The sequence below is a fragment of the Neofelis nebulosa genome, chromosome 12 (assembly GCF_028018385.1).
Source record: "Neofelis nebulosa isolate mNeoNeb1 chromosome 12, mNeoNeb1.pri, whole genome shotgun sequence".
Lineage (NCBI taxonomy): Eukaryota > Metazoa > Chordata > Mammalia > Carnivora > Felidae > Neofelis > Neofelis nebulosa.
The window spans coordinates 28,384,067-28,401,235 of NC_080793.1; the positions used below are offsets into that span (position 1 = coordinate 28,384,067).

Sequence of the window (17,169 nt, forward strand, 5' to 3'; positions counted from 1 at the left end):
CTGAACAGTACACCCCAGAATAGCCCTGTGGAAAGGCAACATTTGCCCTTTCCCTCTCTGTCCTTGTTTGCTAAGGAATCCTGGGGACATCTTTGTGCCCCCATTGTCCCCTCACAACAGCCATCAACCAGGGTTAGCTTTCCGTTGTTTCTGTTGGGCAAAGAATACACCGAGAGTTGCGAAAGTCGAGTGCAAAGCTCAGTTTGGGTCCAAAGTAACGGTTAACTTGTGTGGGTGGCAGTCATTCAGTACAAACAGGGCTTGGGACCGGAAGGGCGAGGGGCTTCAGGGCTCTCAGGATCCTCATCTGGTTTTAGGCTGAGCCAGAGGCCAAGGTCCCATGGAACAGATGGGACACTGTGGCCATCTGGCCTTTCTTTTTTGCTTTTGCTATTAATTTTCTCTATTAGATCTGATTAGTCATGTGCCTGGGAAGATAGGTAATTCTAATTGTCACAGAGAGTATAGGTATTTGGACTTTGGTTAACGATAAGGAATAAACTATCAAATAAATAGAAATTAAAACTCCTCATTTAAGAGCCATTAGAGAATTTTCCAGGGTAGATGAAAACTTTCCACATTCCCTCTCCACTTCCAGTTTCAGCTGATACATTTCTTCCTCATCCTTGTTCCTGGCCTGGCAGTGACGGTTCAAATCCGGATAATGATTCTAATTTTTATTTAATTCTCATTCTGTTCTAATTCCAGCTTGGCCACCATATGCCTCAATGGCTAAGGGAAAGTCGTTTCTCTTGAGTTTTAGTTTCGTCTTGTATGGGATGAAGAAAGTTAGAACACGTAGCCATTTATTGTTTCATTGGGATAAATATTGACTGAACATCCACTACATATGGGACAGTGGACCGGGTGTAGTGGTGGAGCAGACAGATGTGATCCTGGCCCTCGCGGAGCTGACAGTTCAGCGAGCAAAGCAGGTACAAAAGACATCACAGAAGTAAAAATATAATAACAAACTGTGATAGGTGTTAGGAAGAAAATAAATCAGACAGACTTTGGCACTATGTTAGATTCTACCAGGCCTTGGAAAGGGACTTAATGTAGAATGGAAAGTTATGACATTTAAGCTGAGAGCCCTGAAGTTCAAGTTGGAGAAGATCAGGAGCTCAGAGATTAGGGGCAACATCATATTCCAGGTAGAGAGACATGTGGTGTGAAGGCTATGGGCCTAACGCATGTTCCCAAGTCAAGGAACAGAAAAGCCAGTGGCACTGGTGGAGTGAATGAAGACCGGCTAGGGGGATGAGTTGGGGATTGGCAGGGCCAGATCATGCCTGGCCTTGGAGTTGGGGAAGGGCAGTTGAATTTTATTTTATGTCCAGAAGAAGTCCCTGAAGTGGATGGGTCATGATGATGGGAATCAGATCGTGTAGTCCTTGGCCCTGAAGGGACTTGAGTGACCGTAGCCCAAGGAGACCATTGTAATCATTACATGTGTATGTACCATTTTATGTTCTGTTTTCTTCTTTCATCTGATGTAATTTTGTGTATATCTTCTCTTATTTCCAAATAATCTTCATATTTGTAATAATGATTCTCGATATGTAGCCTGCATTTTCTAGTTTTGAAATATTTTTATATCCATTATCTTCTTAAGTTTCGAAGCAATTCTGAGAGGAATGCTTTAAAATATGTGTATCATAGGTAAAGAAATATTATAAATTAGCAAGTTAGTAAGAGGGGGATCTTTTGGCCCCAATCTACCATGGCAGATTGCTGTTAATTTTAAGGTAATTCATCAATACAGCTTTTATTTGATAAGTTCATATCCTATTGCCAACATTTGGATGTTTATTTATTAACTATAAGCCTCCATGTCCTCAACTGTAAAGTGGGGACAATAGCAAATGGGGATCAGTAGAACTGGGTTCAAGTGCTGGTGCACTCTCTTACCAGGCTACAGGTGATAACTTCTTCAAACCTTAGTTTCATGGTAATGATTCAACCTGTCTCACAGAGTCATTATGAGAATTAAATATTAGAGATGAGATGTATAAAAATCCCTGGTATATAGTAGGTGCTCACCATTGGCTGTAACTGTTAAAAATCTATAGACCATGAGTTCATTATACCTCCATGGAACTAGTTGATGTTTTGTGACCATGCCACTGAATGGGGTCACTTCCCACCTGGGCCACTGCTGTGTCAATGTCATGTGGCCTCTATAGTTGGGCAGAACTAGCAGTTAATCTCAATTCTGCCTTTGTCTCTATGACTTACTCTTCCTTTTCCCCTACTTATATATATTTTTGCCACATATAAAATGGGGACATTAATGGTTCCTACATCACAAGGTTGTTTGGAGAAAGAAATGAGATCATCCATATGTAATGTGCTTACTATGTACTGGACTCTAAATAAATAAATGGTAGCTACTGTTTATCCTAAATATACAGATGGTAGCTTCAGAGCACCAAGGGTGATGACCACTGTTTATCTTACTCATACTCTTCACTAATTTTTGTTTTTGTTTTTTTCTGAGTTCATTATTTTTTGAGTTCATTCACAGTTATGCCATTTTTTTTTTAATTTTTTTTTTTTTAACGTTTATTTATTTTTGGGACAGAGAGAGACAGAGCATGAATGGGGGAGGGGCAGAGAGAGAGGGAGACACAGAATCGGAAGCAGGCTCCAGGCTCTGAGCCATCAGCCCAGAGCCCGACGCGGGGCTCAAACTCACGGACCGCGAGATCATGACCTCAGCTGAAGTCGGACGCTTAACCAACTGAGCCACCCCGGCGCCCCTACAGTTATGCCATTTTTAAAAAGTTTTATTCCTGTTGATATTTGTGAATGATTTTATTTAGCTATAAGCTTGTAAAACATACAATTTTGTGCTCTGCTTTTTTTCACTTACTATTGTATGTTTAATAGTGTCTGTGTTTCATAGATGTGGTGACTGCACAATATATTGTCCAGTAGATGTACCATAATTTAATCATTTCCCATTGCTGTGCAGCTAAGTTGTTTCCAGTATTTTGTAATTGCAATGCTTCAGTGGCTGAATAACTTCATGTGTACAGCTTTTTGATATTTTAAATTTAGTTCTGTAGGGTGAATTTGTAGGAATATTACTTGGTGAAAGGGGATACTCATATTGCTTTTCCAGAGGGCTCAAACTGATTTGTATTTTCATCTGTATTATTTTATAAACATCAGTTCATTCTCTTAGTCAATGAACATTTTTTAGGTCTTTCTTGGTGGCAGGCTTAGTGAGAAGAAAGTGATAGTGGGGGAGAAACTCTTTTTTAAATAGGGTCCCTCCTGTGCCATGTTCTGATGAAGGCACTGAGTACCTGGGGAACTCCAAGGAGGGGCTTTCAACTTTGATGGTAGAAGAGAGTGAATGTCATTTGAAATCTTGGAGATTTCAATGTGTGTTGCTTCTTTGGGATTATTTAGAGAAATACTAGGAAGATTAGCCACATCTTCGGTCTTGGAGACCCCACACTGACATATGCTTTCTTCCAAAAGACTCATTTGTCTTTTCTTTCCCCCTTAGTGTGCTATCAAATAGTGTAAACTATTCTTTATGGATATATGGTAACAGTGGATTTTTGTTCCATTTGAGAAGTAATACATATACATTATGGAAAATTTAGGAAACACAGGATAGTTTTTTATTTTTAAAATGGAAAAAAATTTTATGTTTTTAAACTTTATTTGGAGAGAGAAAGAGATGGTATGCTAGTGTGCACGTGCAGGGGAGGGGCAGAGAGAGAGGGAGAGAAAGAATCCCAAGCAGGCTCCATGCTGTCAGAGCACAGCCTGATGTAGGGCTTGACCCCACAAACCTTGAGATCATGACCCCGAACCATGAGATCATGACCCCAGCTGACATCAAGAGTCGGACATTCAACCAACTGAGCCCCAGCCCCAGCACTGAAAAGTATTTTGAAAAGTCACCCATGTTCTTATCACCCCAAGATAGCCACTGTTATCGTCTTTGTATTTCCTTCCAAAAAGAAGATTTAAAAAGAGTTTAGTAGGTAACCATAACAAAGGTCTCTGGAAATTAAAAATGTGTTATTTAAAATACCAAAATCCAACAACAAATGACAGCAGGAACAGAGAGGTTTTATTAATTATGATGTGTTCACAGGATGGAATATCAAAGTGGCCATTAAGATCCATATTTTAAGAGAATATTTTATGTCATAGAAGACTTCCATTATGATGTTAAATAAAAAAGCAAAATATAAAATTGCTTTATAAATATAAAATATGCTGTATAATGTCAGTTTTGTAGAGAAAAATATTCATGTATACATAGAAATGGCAAAAAATATTAACAGAAAGCCTTTGTTAGCTCAGTTTACTAGGGATTATCTTTGGGAAGTAGGATTAAGGGTGATTTGTGTTTACTTTTTTCTACTTTTCTGGATTTTTTTTTTTTTGAGAGAGAGAGAGAGAGAGAGAGAGAGAGCGAGTATGAATGGAGTAGGGGTGAAGGGTGAGGAAGAGAGAAAGCATCCCAAGCAGGTTCCATGCCCAGCGTGGAGCCCTGTGCTAGGCTTCATCTTATGACTCTGGGATCATGACCTGAGCCAAAATCATGAGTCAGATGCTCAACTGACTGAGCCACCCAGGCACCCCCTTGATTTTTTTAATTTCAAATTTTTCACAATGAAAATATATGTACTTAAAGATCAAGAAAAAAAATCTGTTTAAAAAAAGAAGGGAGGATTTTAGGTCAGTGTTCTCTTGGCTTTATGGCTCTGCAGCCACAGTTGTAATTACTCTTAACCACAAGGCCCTGTGACTCTTCTGGGCTCTTTGGTGTTCATCCTAATTAGAACGTTAGAGTCTAGAAATGAAGGGAATAAAAGAGGTGAGAGTCTTTGCGTGAGCACCCCCAGTTCAATTGAATCATGTCTAATGATTTCCATACTGTCCCTAGACTTATTTATCTCCTGGTAACTCACTGAGGCAGGGTTTTCCTTTAGAGACACCATATTGTTTTCACCAGTGGATCATGCTTACTTGTAAGTTTACTGATCTAACCCACTGGAGAAGATGGTACCCAGACCTTGATGGATGGGGAAGAAGAACTTTGCACTTTTCCCAGCTTTCCAGTCCTGGAGGCACACAGTTCAATATGGAACTCTGTGTGATTTTCCATTGTGCTTTGGAGACCTTTCTCAGCCCAATGGGGGACAACTTTGTGTGCATACAAAGGAGCAGAGATGGTGTGTTTAGCACAGCAGGCTGCCTGGCTTTCTCCTTTCAACAAATGGTCCTTACCTACCTGACACTGTCCCAGGGCTGGGAATGCAAAGCTGACGGGAGTGTTTGCCTTCAGGGGGTGCTCATATTGTGGTGAGGAGGCCAGTGATAGATGATTTCAGGGGCTGGAGGAAAAGGCTCTGGGAGGAATATGCACCAGTTACTATTATAGGAGAAGGGCTTCTAAGCTCAGTCTGAGATTTTAGTAAAGGAAATGATGCCGGAGTAAGTCTGTCTTGAAGAACGAATAGTAAGTAGTGAACCAGATGAAGCAGGATAGGAAGCATTTTCCTTTCTTGAGGAGAACACAGAGGTATGGAGTAATAGGTTACAACATGAGAACTGTAGACAATTCAGTGTTGTTAAAGCCTGGAGAGTGGTAGGAGAGGCTGGAGATTTGATCAGTTGTTTAATTAACTTTGCTGTGGATTTCCCAAAGCCAAAGAGCATTAGGCATCCATGTTATTTTTTAAATTCACAGCACTCTGTCTTGTTTCCCCCCTCAGTGTCAGCTGTTGCTGGAAGTGGCCTGGCCCCTATTTATCTTCCTGATCCTGATCTCTGTTCGGCTGAGCTACCCACCCTATGAACAACATGAATGTAAGTATCTGAGCATCCTGCCTGAGACTCCCCTGGCAAGCGAAATCCAGGTAGTGGACACAAGCTACATTTGACCTGTCCCAAGATGCTATCTTTAGGAAATACCACACATGATTTGGAACAGAAAAGCTTCTAATTTTTTGATAAGGCGTGAACTCAGGAAACCATTTTCAGTCTTAGCGAATGGTGATAACAGTAATTATAATAATAGCCAACATCTGTTTCATCCATTTTAGATCATGAAAGTAAAATAACCTTACCCATAAGTCAGAAAGTGGTGATTAAAAAAGCCTCCTGGGGCAGTGCCTTAACTCAACTGTCATCTGGACCCTGCCAGTTTTTTTCATATGCATTACGTCTTTACTGCACAATTTGCAAATCATGGAAACATATAATTTTAAGCAGCATTTATATAGAACTGCTCAGATTGACTAATATTCTTTTGTGTGATTGTCATAACAACCTTGTATGGTAGACTCCTCATTGTTATCTATTGCTTTAATTTCTTGGTAAGTAAATTGAGGCTCCAAGAAGTGCAGGGACTTGCCCAAGGTCACATATCCCATAAGTAACAGGTGAAATTAAGATCAGATCATCAGACTCCCAATCATGTGTTTGGATGGTGGCCTTTAAAACAGCGTAAAAAATATAGTAATGGCTAAGAACACAAGCTCTAGATGTCAAGTTACTTGGGTTTGAATCCTGGTTTCAATACTAGGCATATCACCTTGGGCAAGTGACTTAGCCTCTCTGTACCTAAGAGAATGACAGCACCTACCCCATGTGGTTGTTGTGTTGTTCTGCAATCACCGTCTTTGTCTCCTGGCTAGGCGTGCTGGATGGACTGACTGCAGAAATGCCCCCGTCTAAAGGGTCAATATTTATGTGGGAGGTTTAACTGGGATCTTTGTTCCATTGCTTCCATGACTTTTCCTACCATTAACCAGCTCCACTCACATCCTGTCAGCTCTACAGGCTTGCAGGATACTGTTCCTCTGGGAAGAGATGGGGTTAGGGTCACCTTTTAATTGTGTTCTTGGTCTGGTCCCATCCGTCTCACAGCACATAATGACAGTTATTTACCTGCTAATTTGCTAGCGCATATTATACCTATTGAAGTTAAAAAAACAAAAACATGAAACCCACAAAACCTCAAGAACATTCTACCAAATGTCATTTTTCTGATCTCACCAAAAAAGAAAAGAGCATAAAATGAAATCTATGCTCAATTTGTGGGCCAGGGAGGTAATTCTGCTTTTTCTTTTGGTGCCCTGAAGTTTAGTGAATGAATGCATGTTTGATTTTATTGAATCATTACCCTAAGCTTCACTGAAGTACACATTTTAGGGAAAACTCCGCTTTTTCATCTGCTAGGCTATAATCTCTCAGGAATGATCACAAACAGGCAAGATGGTGTAGTAGAAATCACGCAGACCTTGGCATCAGACAAATTGGGGTTTGTTTGGATCCTTGCTACACTACTTGCTGAGATTGTGCTCTTGGACAAGTTGTGAAATCTTAACCCAGAGCCCTCTGGATGTAGACTAGATTCTCAGAAATGTGAAGTTCCTATTCTTACAGAAGGCAGGTGAGACTTTAATCCCCCTTTGTGTACTTCTTGCAACCTTACCTCCTGCTCTCACCACCTTCTAGGGACATAGCCAGAAGAACAGAGAGCTCAGATAAAGCTTGCAGAAGTGTCTTTCTCTGGGAATAAAGGATTGGTGTATAACTGTTCCCCATAAATCTTCCCCGATTTGGTCAAGAGCCATTAAGGTCGTAATCACTTCTGTGGGCCCTGGGAGTCCATTATGCTATTTGATTGTCCTCCTGTATACCCAGTGCCAAGTCCCCATCCTGTTCCCCCCCCCCCCCACACACACATTGGGGGATACAACCTATAGGAAAGGGTCTTTGCTTTACTCCACAAGGATCAGTCTAAAATAACTTCGCCTTCCATTGCCCTGTGTTGCATGGACCAACATTACCCTGTCTTTGGTGCCAAGTATCTCCAGGAGGTTAAAGAGGAGAATCCCTTGATTCTTCAAGCGTTTGGTTGGGTTACATAAATTTCATCTGCATGAAGAGCAGCTGACTTAGGCAAGGGACCTTGTTTGGTTTTCCTTGAACTATTAACAGGGAGATAAGGAGGTTAACTGAGTAAATGTTCAACAGGCCAGAGTCCCTGTAGAGGTTGGCCACAGTGATCAGATCTTGTCACATCCTTGCTTTGGATGTTGCCTCTCTGGTTGGACTATGGATGGAAGAAAAAGGAAGAAGGACCCCAATATTGAAATTGCAAAGGGTAGCAAACTCCTGGTTATAGTTTACCTTCTGGGTAGACTTTGTTAGCACATTTGTATGAAAGAGTAAGATGAGTAAAACAGGATTCCTGCTTTGGAGGATGGTGGTAGCTGTGAGGTGGAGAGGCTGTTCCTGGCTGGACAGTAGCAGAGTGAGTACTATTGTAGGTGCACAACCACAGTGCCTCAGTAATCCTGACAGGCTCACTCATTGAGCCTTTACCCTGTGCCAGGCGCTCTGATACATGCTTTGCCTGTAAGAATGCATGCAATACTCACCACAGCTCTGTGAAGTAGATTGTATTTTTATCACCATTTTACAGATCAGGAAACCGAGGTAGGAGTTCGGTGACTTGGCTGAAGTTGCTACTTAGCAAGTTTTGGGGACTAGATGTGAAACCCAGTTAGTCTAACCTCAAAATCTGTAAAGCTACATAGTTCTTCATCACCTAGAGCCACTGTTTTTTTTTTTTTTTTTTTTTATGTTTATTTATTTATTTTTGGAGAGAGAGAGATGTGTGTCCATTCAGGGCAGGGACATAGAGGGGGAGAGAAAATCTCAAGCACAATCCGAGCTGTCTGTGCAGAGCCTGATGTAGGGCTTGATCCCACGACCCTGAAATCATAACCTGAGCCAAAACCAAGAGTTGGACACTTAGCTGACTGAGCTACTCAGGTGCTTTGAGCCATTGTTTTTAATGGCCATTAACTCTTTTAGGATCACAGATAATACAGAGAATATGATGAAAGCTGGAGCCATGGCCTTTCTGTCCAAACCACACATGCTTGGTTCTCACGTTAAAAGCTCCTGGTTCCAGGATTCATTTATCTTGATCCTTGTAAGGGGCACCTGTAGCTGACAACCTCACACGATCTGTGCCTTTGACACATGGGACCAGTCCCAGACTCCCCAGTCATGCTGTTTGTAAGAAGCGCCTCCATAATGAAGGGAAAGAAGAGTGAAGGGGTGACCTATGGGATGGGGCTCAGTGTTTTGATAAGCGACAGAACAGCAATGACAACAAATATAGCTTCACAGATGATATCTGATCCCAAGTCAGCATGGTTATTAGGTGCCTTTGAGGAGCTTGTGAGCTGGCAGAGGAGGAGAAACTGAGGTGTTTGGCCAGCAGAGGACAGTACCTCAGGAATAAGGGAAGGAACATGGATCGGGATCACGGACATGTGGGTTCCACTCCTAGTCCTGCCCACTGTCTCCTTGAGCATTCTTCACCTGACACTTCATCTGGCTGTGGTTTCCTTAGAGCATGAAGGAACTGGCTAATAAGGTCGTTCCCAGGGCCCCTCCACATCTCCGAAAGGTAAGGCAGGAGGTGGAAGGTCGAATAATGATGGCCAAGTGCTTGCTACACATCAGGCACTTTTTGTATATGGTCTTCCTCTACTACTGTCGTCACTTCCCCAGGACTGGGGCCTTGAATCCCATTCCCCAGGTGATGTCAAATAGATTAAGAACTACTATCTGATGCCAAGTTTCTGACTCAGGGTAGGATGTGTCCAGAGGTGGCTGGTCTCTGTGATGTGGGTAATGGGACAGACAGAATTGGGATGAAGCAATATATGGGTGGAACCAAAAGAGATAAAGGTTCCTATCAAGTCCCGGAATCACTTCAAGAATTAATGTTTCTCTTTGTGTTTTTCTTCTTGATTTCATAGGCCACTTTCCAAACAAAGCCATGCCCTCTGCAGGAACGCTTCCTTGGGTTCAGGGGATTATCTGTAATGCCAATAACCCTTGTTTCCGTTATCCGACTCCTGGTGAGGCCCCTGGAGTTGTTGGAAACTTTAACAAATCCATGTAAGTACTATATCAGGTTTTCTTTCCAAACTTGTCAGTTAATACTTTTTCTTCCTTTCTCAACCTCCAGAGAATTTTGAATGGTTGAATTTGAGTGAAGTTGCTTTTGTAAAGGTTTGAAGAATGAGGGCTGGGAGGATTGCCACCAGGATTTAAGACTATGGGGACCTTACTTTGGTGCATTTTAGGAGTAACAGTATGTAGCTAAGAGTCATGTGGTTGGGGGCCATATTTCTAGAAACTGGTCAATAAGTAGGGAAGGGGAGACATAGCAGAGTTCTGTCCATTAATTATCCTACTCATTTAGCAAAACTTCTTGTGCATCTGAAATGGCTGCTCTCGGAGCTGGGGGAGGTGGTGCAGAGGTGAGCATGGGAGGGGGCCTGCCCTCAAGGAGCTCATGGCTAAGGATCAGAGAATTTGGTCCTCTGCTTCCAGATCCGCTCTTACTCTGTCACTGCCCTGTCATACTGCAGTGTCCCCATGTCTGCAGGTCTTTCTCTTCCCCGGGTATGAGCTCCCTGACAGCCAGGATGTTGCTTCCTTTGCTCTTGTATCCCTGGCTCCCGGCTTCAATATTGGACATAGTATGGACTTGATAAGTGTTTGCGAAGTGAGGAAGATTGAAGATTGAAGATTCTTGGAATGCACAGAACCGTGGCATGAGTTGGAGCGGACAAAGGACTCTACGAGATGTATTAGGACAGTTCTGAGGAAGCAGCAGTTGGGGTAGGCAGGGCCACATTACAGTGTTCATGGACCTCAGGCTTTGTAGCTTTCATGGACCCCCTTTTATAACTGTTGGTAAAAAAAATGAATATAATTTAGGTTGAATTCATCATCATATATATTCATTTGAATTTCTGAATTTCATTTTTTATTCTGATTTTAAAAGAAATGAAAAAATTTTGTGGACCCCTAAGAATATTCTGGGCCATGGGCACTGTGTCTACTGTGTCTCATGGATAAGTTGGCCCTGGATGTGTGTGTGTGTGTGTTCGTGTGTGTGTGTGTGTGTGTGTGTAAGGGAGGGCTTCCTGGAGAGGAGGCACATGGGCTGGGCCTTGCAGGGTGATAAGATTTGGTTGTGTGCACACACGGAAGAGCGTGTAGGGCAAAGGATTGTGCCAGGTGGGCGGGAGCACGGGGTATTCATGGAGCTGGGGTGGGAAGTGGTAGGAGGGGACCGGAGCTGGCCCACAGGAGACCTGGCAGCCAGGCTGGGGCATACTTTCCTGGCAGGTACTTTCCTCAAGCCAGAGTGGCAGCTGGTCTAACTGGGGCTTTTCTTCTTTTCTTGCACCTCCTACAGTGTGTCTCGCCTGTTCTCAGATGCTCAGCGGCTTCTTTTATACAGTCAGAAAGACACCAGCATGAAGGACATGCACCAAGTTCTAAGGACATTACAGCAGATTGAGAATTACAACTCAAGTAAGCACAAAGCCTTCTGTGTGTTGGTTCATAATTGGAAATTGACCTGCATGGGGGCGAGATGGCAGCCCGGATGGCCTGGCACTTGTTCCTTTTAGCTCTTTCCTGGGGAGCTTTCTTCCTCAGTGGCTGGGCCATAAGACCTCTCTGCAGGAGGTGTTTGAGAAGAAACGAGGCTGACTGTGAATTTGCTGGCCTCCTCCTGGGGACAGAGGAAAAATCCCCAGAGAGGAATGGCACAGGCCCAGCATTAGGACAATTGGGGGGTGCAGGTTGCTGCCAAGTTCATTTTTTTGGGGTTGCGTGTATGGTTGCTGCAAATGGGCACATTTATAGACAGGGGATAATTACATGCGTATAAGAGCGGTTAGAGTTGCAGCTTGGAATGGATAGGGGAAAGTTAAGCCTTTATTTCTAAAAGGGAAATGCAGCTCATCTTCCCCCTGGTCATTCGGTTTAGTCTGATGGGCATTTGAAGTCTGATTTTAAAGAGTGGTCTTTATCTGCGATCTGGTGAGTGCCTGGGTGGTTTCTCGCCTGCCACTGAGGAAGTGTCTGAGGAGCAGGTGGTTTGCTGCGTCAGGGATCGGCTGCACGAGTCAGAGTCACGGAGCAGCCTTCCAGGCAGGCAGTGGCCGGCCAAGGGGCGGGGGGGGCGGGGGGTGGGTGCGGGGGTAGCGGTCTCCCGAGTGCAGGCAGTCCCGGTGCACACAGTCTGCAGACAGTTGCAAAGCAATAATGAAGCCGACCGAGAGTCGGTCTGCTTTCTATCATCACCCTGTGGTTCTAAACAATGTTGGTCATACGTTATTACTCCCCATCATGGGCCACTTATTGCCACTGCTCCATCCGAGACAGTACTTTGTACTGAGTTTGGTGTTTTGGGAGGGCTGGGGAGGGTCAGCTTCTGCTGAAAAGCCTCCCAGTTTGTGACCCACTTGGCAAAAGAAGAAATGGTGTAAAGTGCTAGAATTTCAACCAGCCTTGGAGTGTTTTCTTGGGAAGACAGAACCGTGCTTTCGCTGGGCAAGAGAAGAGGCAGTGAGCAGTGTGGGAACTGATGACACACGGAGTTGTGTGTGGGTGGCATGGAGCAGGTGTTGCTTCCCCTCAAGAGAGGTGTGGCTGTGCTGAGCCGCCTGGGTTGGCTGCGGGGGGCTCCTGGCTGACCACTCCGTGCTGTGTGGCCTGGCCATCCTCTTGCCCTGTAGGCCCCTAACCCTGCACACATGTGTCTGTCCCAGCACCAATCATAGTCACAGCCACCAAAGTCTCAGTCCTTTCTGATCTGGAGGGTCCCTGTCTGGTGGACCGGAGGATAGCTAGGGTTATTTCTCCTACTACAGAGAGACCGTGTAGGATATATTATTTTGCAGCTTTGTGACTTTGTAAATAAGTCATTTAGGCCCTTTTAGGCCACTCTCCTCCTCTGTAAAATGGGGACAATAGGAGAACTTATCTCGTAGGATTGTTGTGGGGAATAACATGTGATTGCTTGAAAACAGCACCTGGCACATAGAAAACACTTTGTGAATATGAGCTAGCATTATTTTGAAGTGGTGACATCTTGGACAAACCACTTAAAACCCCTCTGAGCCTTGATTTCTCCAGCTATAAAATAACGGGTAGCTTGCAACGTAAAATGTCAAACCTAACACAGTGTCTGGCACAGTAGTAGATGTGTAATAACTGGGAGCCAGTGTTACTTGTAGGTGTCAGTGAGGCATTTCTGAGCACCTGGCCTCTCTCTTCTGCCTTTCAACTTCATGGCTGGAGACAGACTTACTGATGGGGCTGAGTTGTTAAGCAGAGTTTCAGATCTTAGTGGAAGCTTCGTTAGATACAGAACCATTTTTCTTTTTGAGCAGCTGGAGACATGAATTAGGGTGGGGAAGAGAAGACAAACCTATGTCCAAAAAACGTTCTGTGCAAAGCTCTGAAGAGAGAGGGTTTCCTGTGATTTTGATTATATCATTCCAGTGCTTATTACCCATCTCTCCATTCACTGGTCCATTCCTTTTTCTGTGCTGCAGCTACTTAAATTGTTTCCACCTTTCTTTGCCTGGCTTGCATTCCTGACCTGGGCCTCAGAATGGAGGGAAATGCACAGGGATGGCGTTTCTTCCTAGGCGAAATCAGTAACTTTTTGCCAAATTCGAATAGCACTGTAGATTTCAGAGAGAATCTGAGCCTGGGGTATGTCCACGTACATCCTGACTGAGAGCCCTGTGTTTATCTGCACTGAGAGCCCTACTCACAGTATGATGGGCTTAGTTAGCCCTCTTATCCTGCCATTGGCGGGATTGGACAGACCCTTGGTCTGGAGTCTTGCCCTCATCAACCTTCTCTGCTCCACACCTACTTCCTGAATGGGACCTACCTCTCACATGGCAGCTCACTTTGGGTATTGATAGCTCTAATTAGCAGAAAATATTCACTACTCCCACTATACCTTCCAGACAGTGGGGCTAATTCCATTTCCCTTGAAATGTTTAAAGACAGCTCTTGTGGTTTTTTTCCCCCTTTCTTCCTGAAGTCTTTGATTTTTTTTCTAGGCTAAATGTCCTTCATTCCTCTTCTGGATTGTTTTTTTCGCTCCTATTTCTGCCTCTCCTTTGGTTGTGTTTCAGTGTGTGTATGTCCTCCTTGAAGTTTATCAGAAATCACAGCAGTATTCCAGCGCAGAGTAGAAGGGGATTTTTGCCTCCCTTGTTCTGAGCAGCTATATTTTTGTTAATGCAATATGAGATTGCATTAGACTTTTTGGCATCCACGTCACACTGTTGAGTTCTGTTCCATGTGCAATCAACCAAAATTACAGTCTTTTAAATACACAGTATTGCAAATTACTTGTTCTCCATTTCTTAATCATGCTGTTGGTCTTTTGAACCGAGAGGGAAAATAATCTGTCTCTTTTTTATTTTACATTTTTTAATTCCCTATGTCATTTTGTCCTACCCGAACCATTTTAGATTCTGATTTTGCCATGTGTACATTTGCTGCTTCTTACTGTTGCCTGCCATGTAGGAATTTGATAAATAGCTCTCTTTGTTCTCATCCAAGACATTAATAACTATAAACCAAGGCTTGAGGTTTGGATCAGTCCACTGGAGACTAATAGCCCCTTTGGACACTATCGCTCAGGCTCTTATGGATTCACCAGCCTATGTCATCTGTGCTGGACTCCTGCTCCTGTGATCTAATTGAAGGACTTGTTATTTACTTCAGCTTGTATCTGCTAGATTCATTGAACTATCCACAGATAATTTGTGTTTATGGGGGTCTCTACTCAGATACTACCTCCTATTCCCACGGTTTCCTGGGCTAGAGAGTGTGATTTCACTTCTACTTATTGGATTAGACCTTAGAGGTCTTTTAGTTCATTTATAGATAAATGGGTTGACTGATTCAATCATTCAGCCAATATTTATTGAACGTAGTATGTACCAACCACTGTTCTAAGTGCTGGGACACAGAGATGTACAAAACAAATATGGCCCCTGTTCATATGGAACTTCCAGAAAATAATCTGACTTAGAAGGGGGAGGAACTTTTCCAAGTTTGCATAGCCACCAGGTTAATCTAGGAATGGAACACAGCTAAATGTGTGCTGCTCCATGAAATTCTCTTTCTACAGAATTCTCTCTCTTGTGCTGTTCCAATAATCTTTCAACTGAAAAGGCCTCTAATTTTCAGAATTAAATCATAGACAAGTCTAATTATTCTTGAAACCATCCTAATGAGAAACCCATGTAGGAAGCCTTACAGAGGGTCCCCACCCTGTTTCCTCATCACTGGAACTTGTTGGACATTTTATTATTTTCTTCCTAAACCTATAACCACACAGGGTAGGCAGTGGTTAAATTAATGTTTGGGAGTCCATATGAGGAACATTCATCCTTCCTAAGTCCCTATCATGACTGCAACCCAATGGAAATATAAAAATTGAACAAATTCTCAGGAACTCTAGAAGAAAGACAGATTTATATTCTGTCTCTGTGAGATGCAGACTGGCAAAGATTAGTGTTTCTCTCGATGACTTTTGTGTAGTATCTGAGATTATTTCAATGGCAGACAGATGACAACTTTTAATTTTAACCCATATCAAATTGCAACTTCATGGGGATTATTGCATAGAAGGATGTAAACTAGAGAAAATTAATTTAAAGAATACATAGTTTTATGTGCATATGGTAAAACTTGTGAGAGCAGTTTGTAAATGATGGAAAATTGGAAAATGCTGGTGTAAGAGAAAGAGTTTGGGGCTTTGGATTAAGATTTGTTTGGGGAACAAATTCAGATTCTACCCTTCGTTATCTGTGAATGTTGGGCATATTTAGATTATCTCTGACCCTCCGTTTACCTAGAACATAGAGATTAGCTACCCCAAGGGTCATTGAGTATCAAATCAGATGACATCTGTGGATGGCCAATGGTGGAGGCACAGCACATAGTTGACACACAATAAATCTGATTTGGTTCATTTCCCCTTCTGCTCCTGGCTGACTGTTTGGCTTCACCAATTTGTTCGACCTCTCTGGGCCTCACCTTTCCTTGCCTTGAAATTGGGACTTTGGCAAAACAGCCTGAAAATGTTTCATCTTAGAAACTTGGTCAGTACTTGGATAGGGGGATCACCTGGGAGTACCCAGTGATGTGGACTATTCCCTAGACTGTAGTTCTTGAGGGCAGGACTGGGCCTTGTTCATGACTCTCCCCCACGTATTAGCCCAGTAGCAGACACATGGCAAGCCATCAGTGGACCTTTGGAGAATAAAAGTGAGAGAAAATACCTGCCTTTTCTCCTTCACAGAGTATTTTGAGGGTCAAGTGAGAGTACTTTGAAAAGTGTAAAATCCCAGCACATGTGATTTTCAAGTTGATTCCCTTATGTGAACCCAAGTCAACTGGGCTGTAAATAATAATGACAGAAGTTCTTAAGACAGTTTCGGGTCTCTTTTTTCCACAAGGTTTACCTTCCAGAACTTTATAGGAAGTGCTCCCATGAACCTGGGAGACTGGAAGTAGATTTACTGAGAAGCTAAAGAAGTTTCACTTTCTAGCCCCCTGTCAAGGACTTGGTAGGAGTCTTAGCAATCAAAAATTGTCAAAGTAGGATTTTTAAAAAAAATATTATTTTTCATAAAGAGAGTCCCCCCCAAAGCGTGTCGGCTTCAGGCCTCACAAACCTGCATCTGCTCTTGTCAGAGGCTCTGGGGGGGCAGGAAGAACTGCCACCTTCCTCAACCTCCTCCTTGGTGCCTGCCCTCAGGCTCTGTCACCACTCCAGTCCACCTGCCCCTCTTTGGTGAATCTGCCATGTTCAGATGGGGTGACTAGTACATTGGCCAGAGCCAAGGCCTCACCAGTGGGGCTGGTGTTGCTCAGATCAGGATTGGTCTGGAGAAGATGTTTGCTCTGTTCTGTCTTTACTGCTTATTTCCCTTTCAGCTATTTAAATGCGTTGCTTAGTCCTACCCACCAGGCTTACTAGCCAGCTTCCTGCTGAACATTTCTGCTCAGGCATCATCTTTGCCCCAATGCCGGAATGTTCACTATTGACTCTCCTTCATCTCTAGATGGCACCGTGAGGCCAGGCTCCTCTTGACTTTGTTCCATATACAGGATCAGGACTTCCTGCTTGGCTGGAAGTTGGGAAATGCACATCCTGGGGCTGAGGTTTCTTGCCCTCCTGAGTGGACCATCCTCACATCCCCTATAAGAAGTTCCCAACTCCTCTATTTTCACAGTTAGCTAGGCTCTTGTCCACTG

The 17,169-nt window shown here is 43.3% G+C and overlaps 1 protein-coding gene across 5 annotated transcripts in view; it reads left to right on the forward strand.

Annotated features, from left to right (window-relative positions):
• Positions 1–17,169, forward strand: part of ABCA1 (ATP binding cassette subfamily A member 1) — a 138,095-nt gene that overhangs the window by 25,912 nt on the left and 95,014 nt on the right. For all 5 annotated transcript variants that reach the window (XR_009251525.1, XM_058694683.1, XM_058694685.1 and 2 more), the window contains exons 3-5: positions 5,751–5,844; positions 9,825–9,966; positions 11,279–11,397. Coding sequence is in view for 4 of the 5 variants with exons in the window: in XM_058694683.1 (XP_058550666.1) it covers positions 5,751–5,844; positions 9,825–9,966; positions 11,279–11,397 (355 nt within the window). In the remaining variant the exon portion in view is untranslated. The remainder of the gene's footprint in view (positions 1–5,750; positions 5,845–9,824; positions 9,967–11,278; positions 11,398–17,169) is intronic.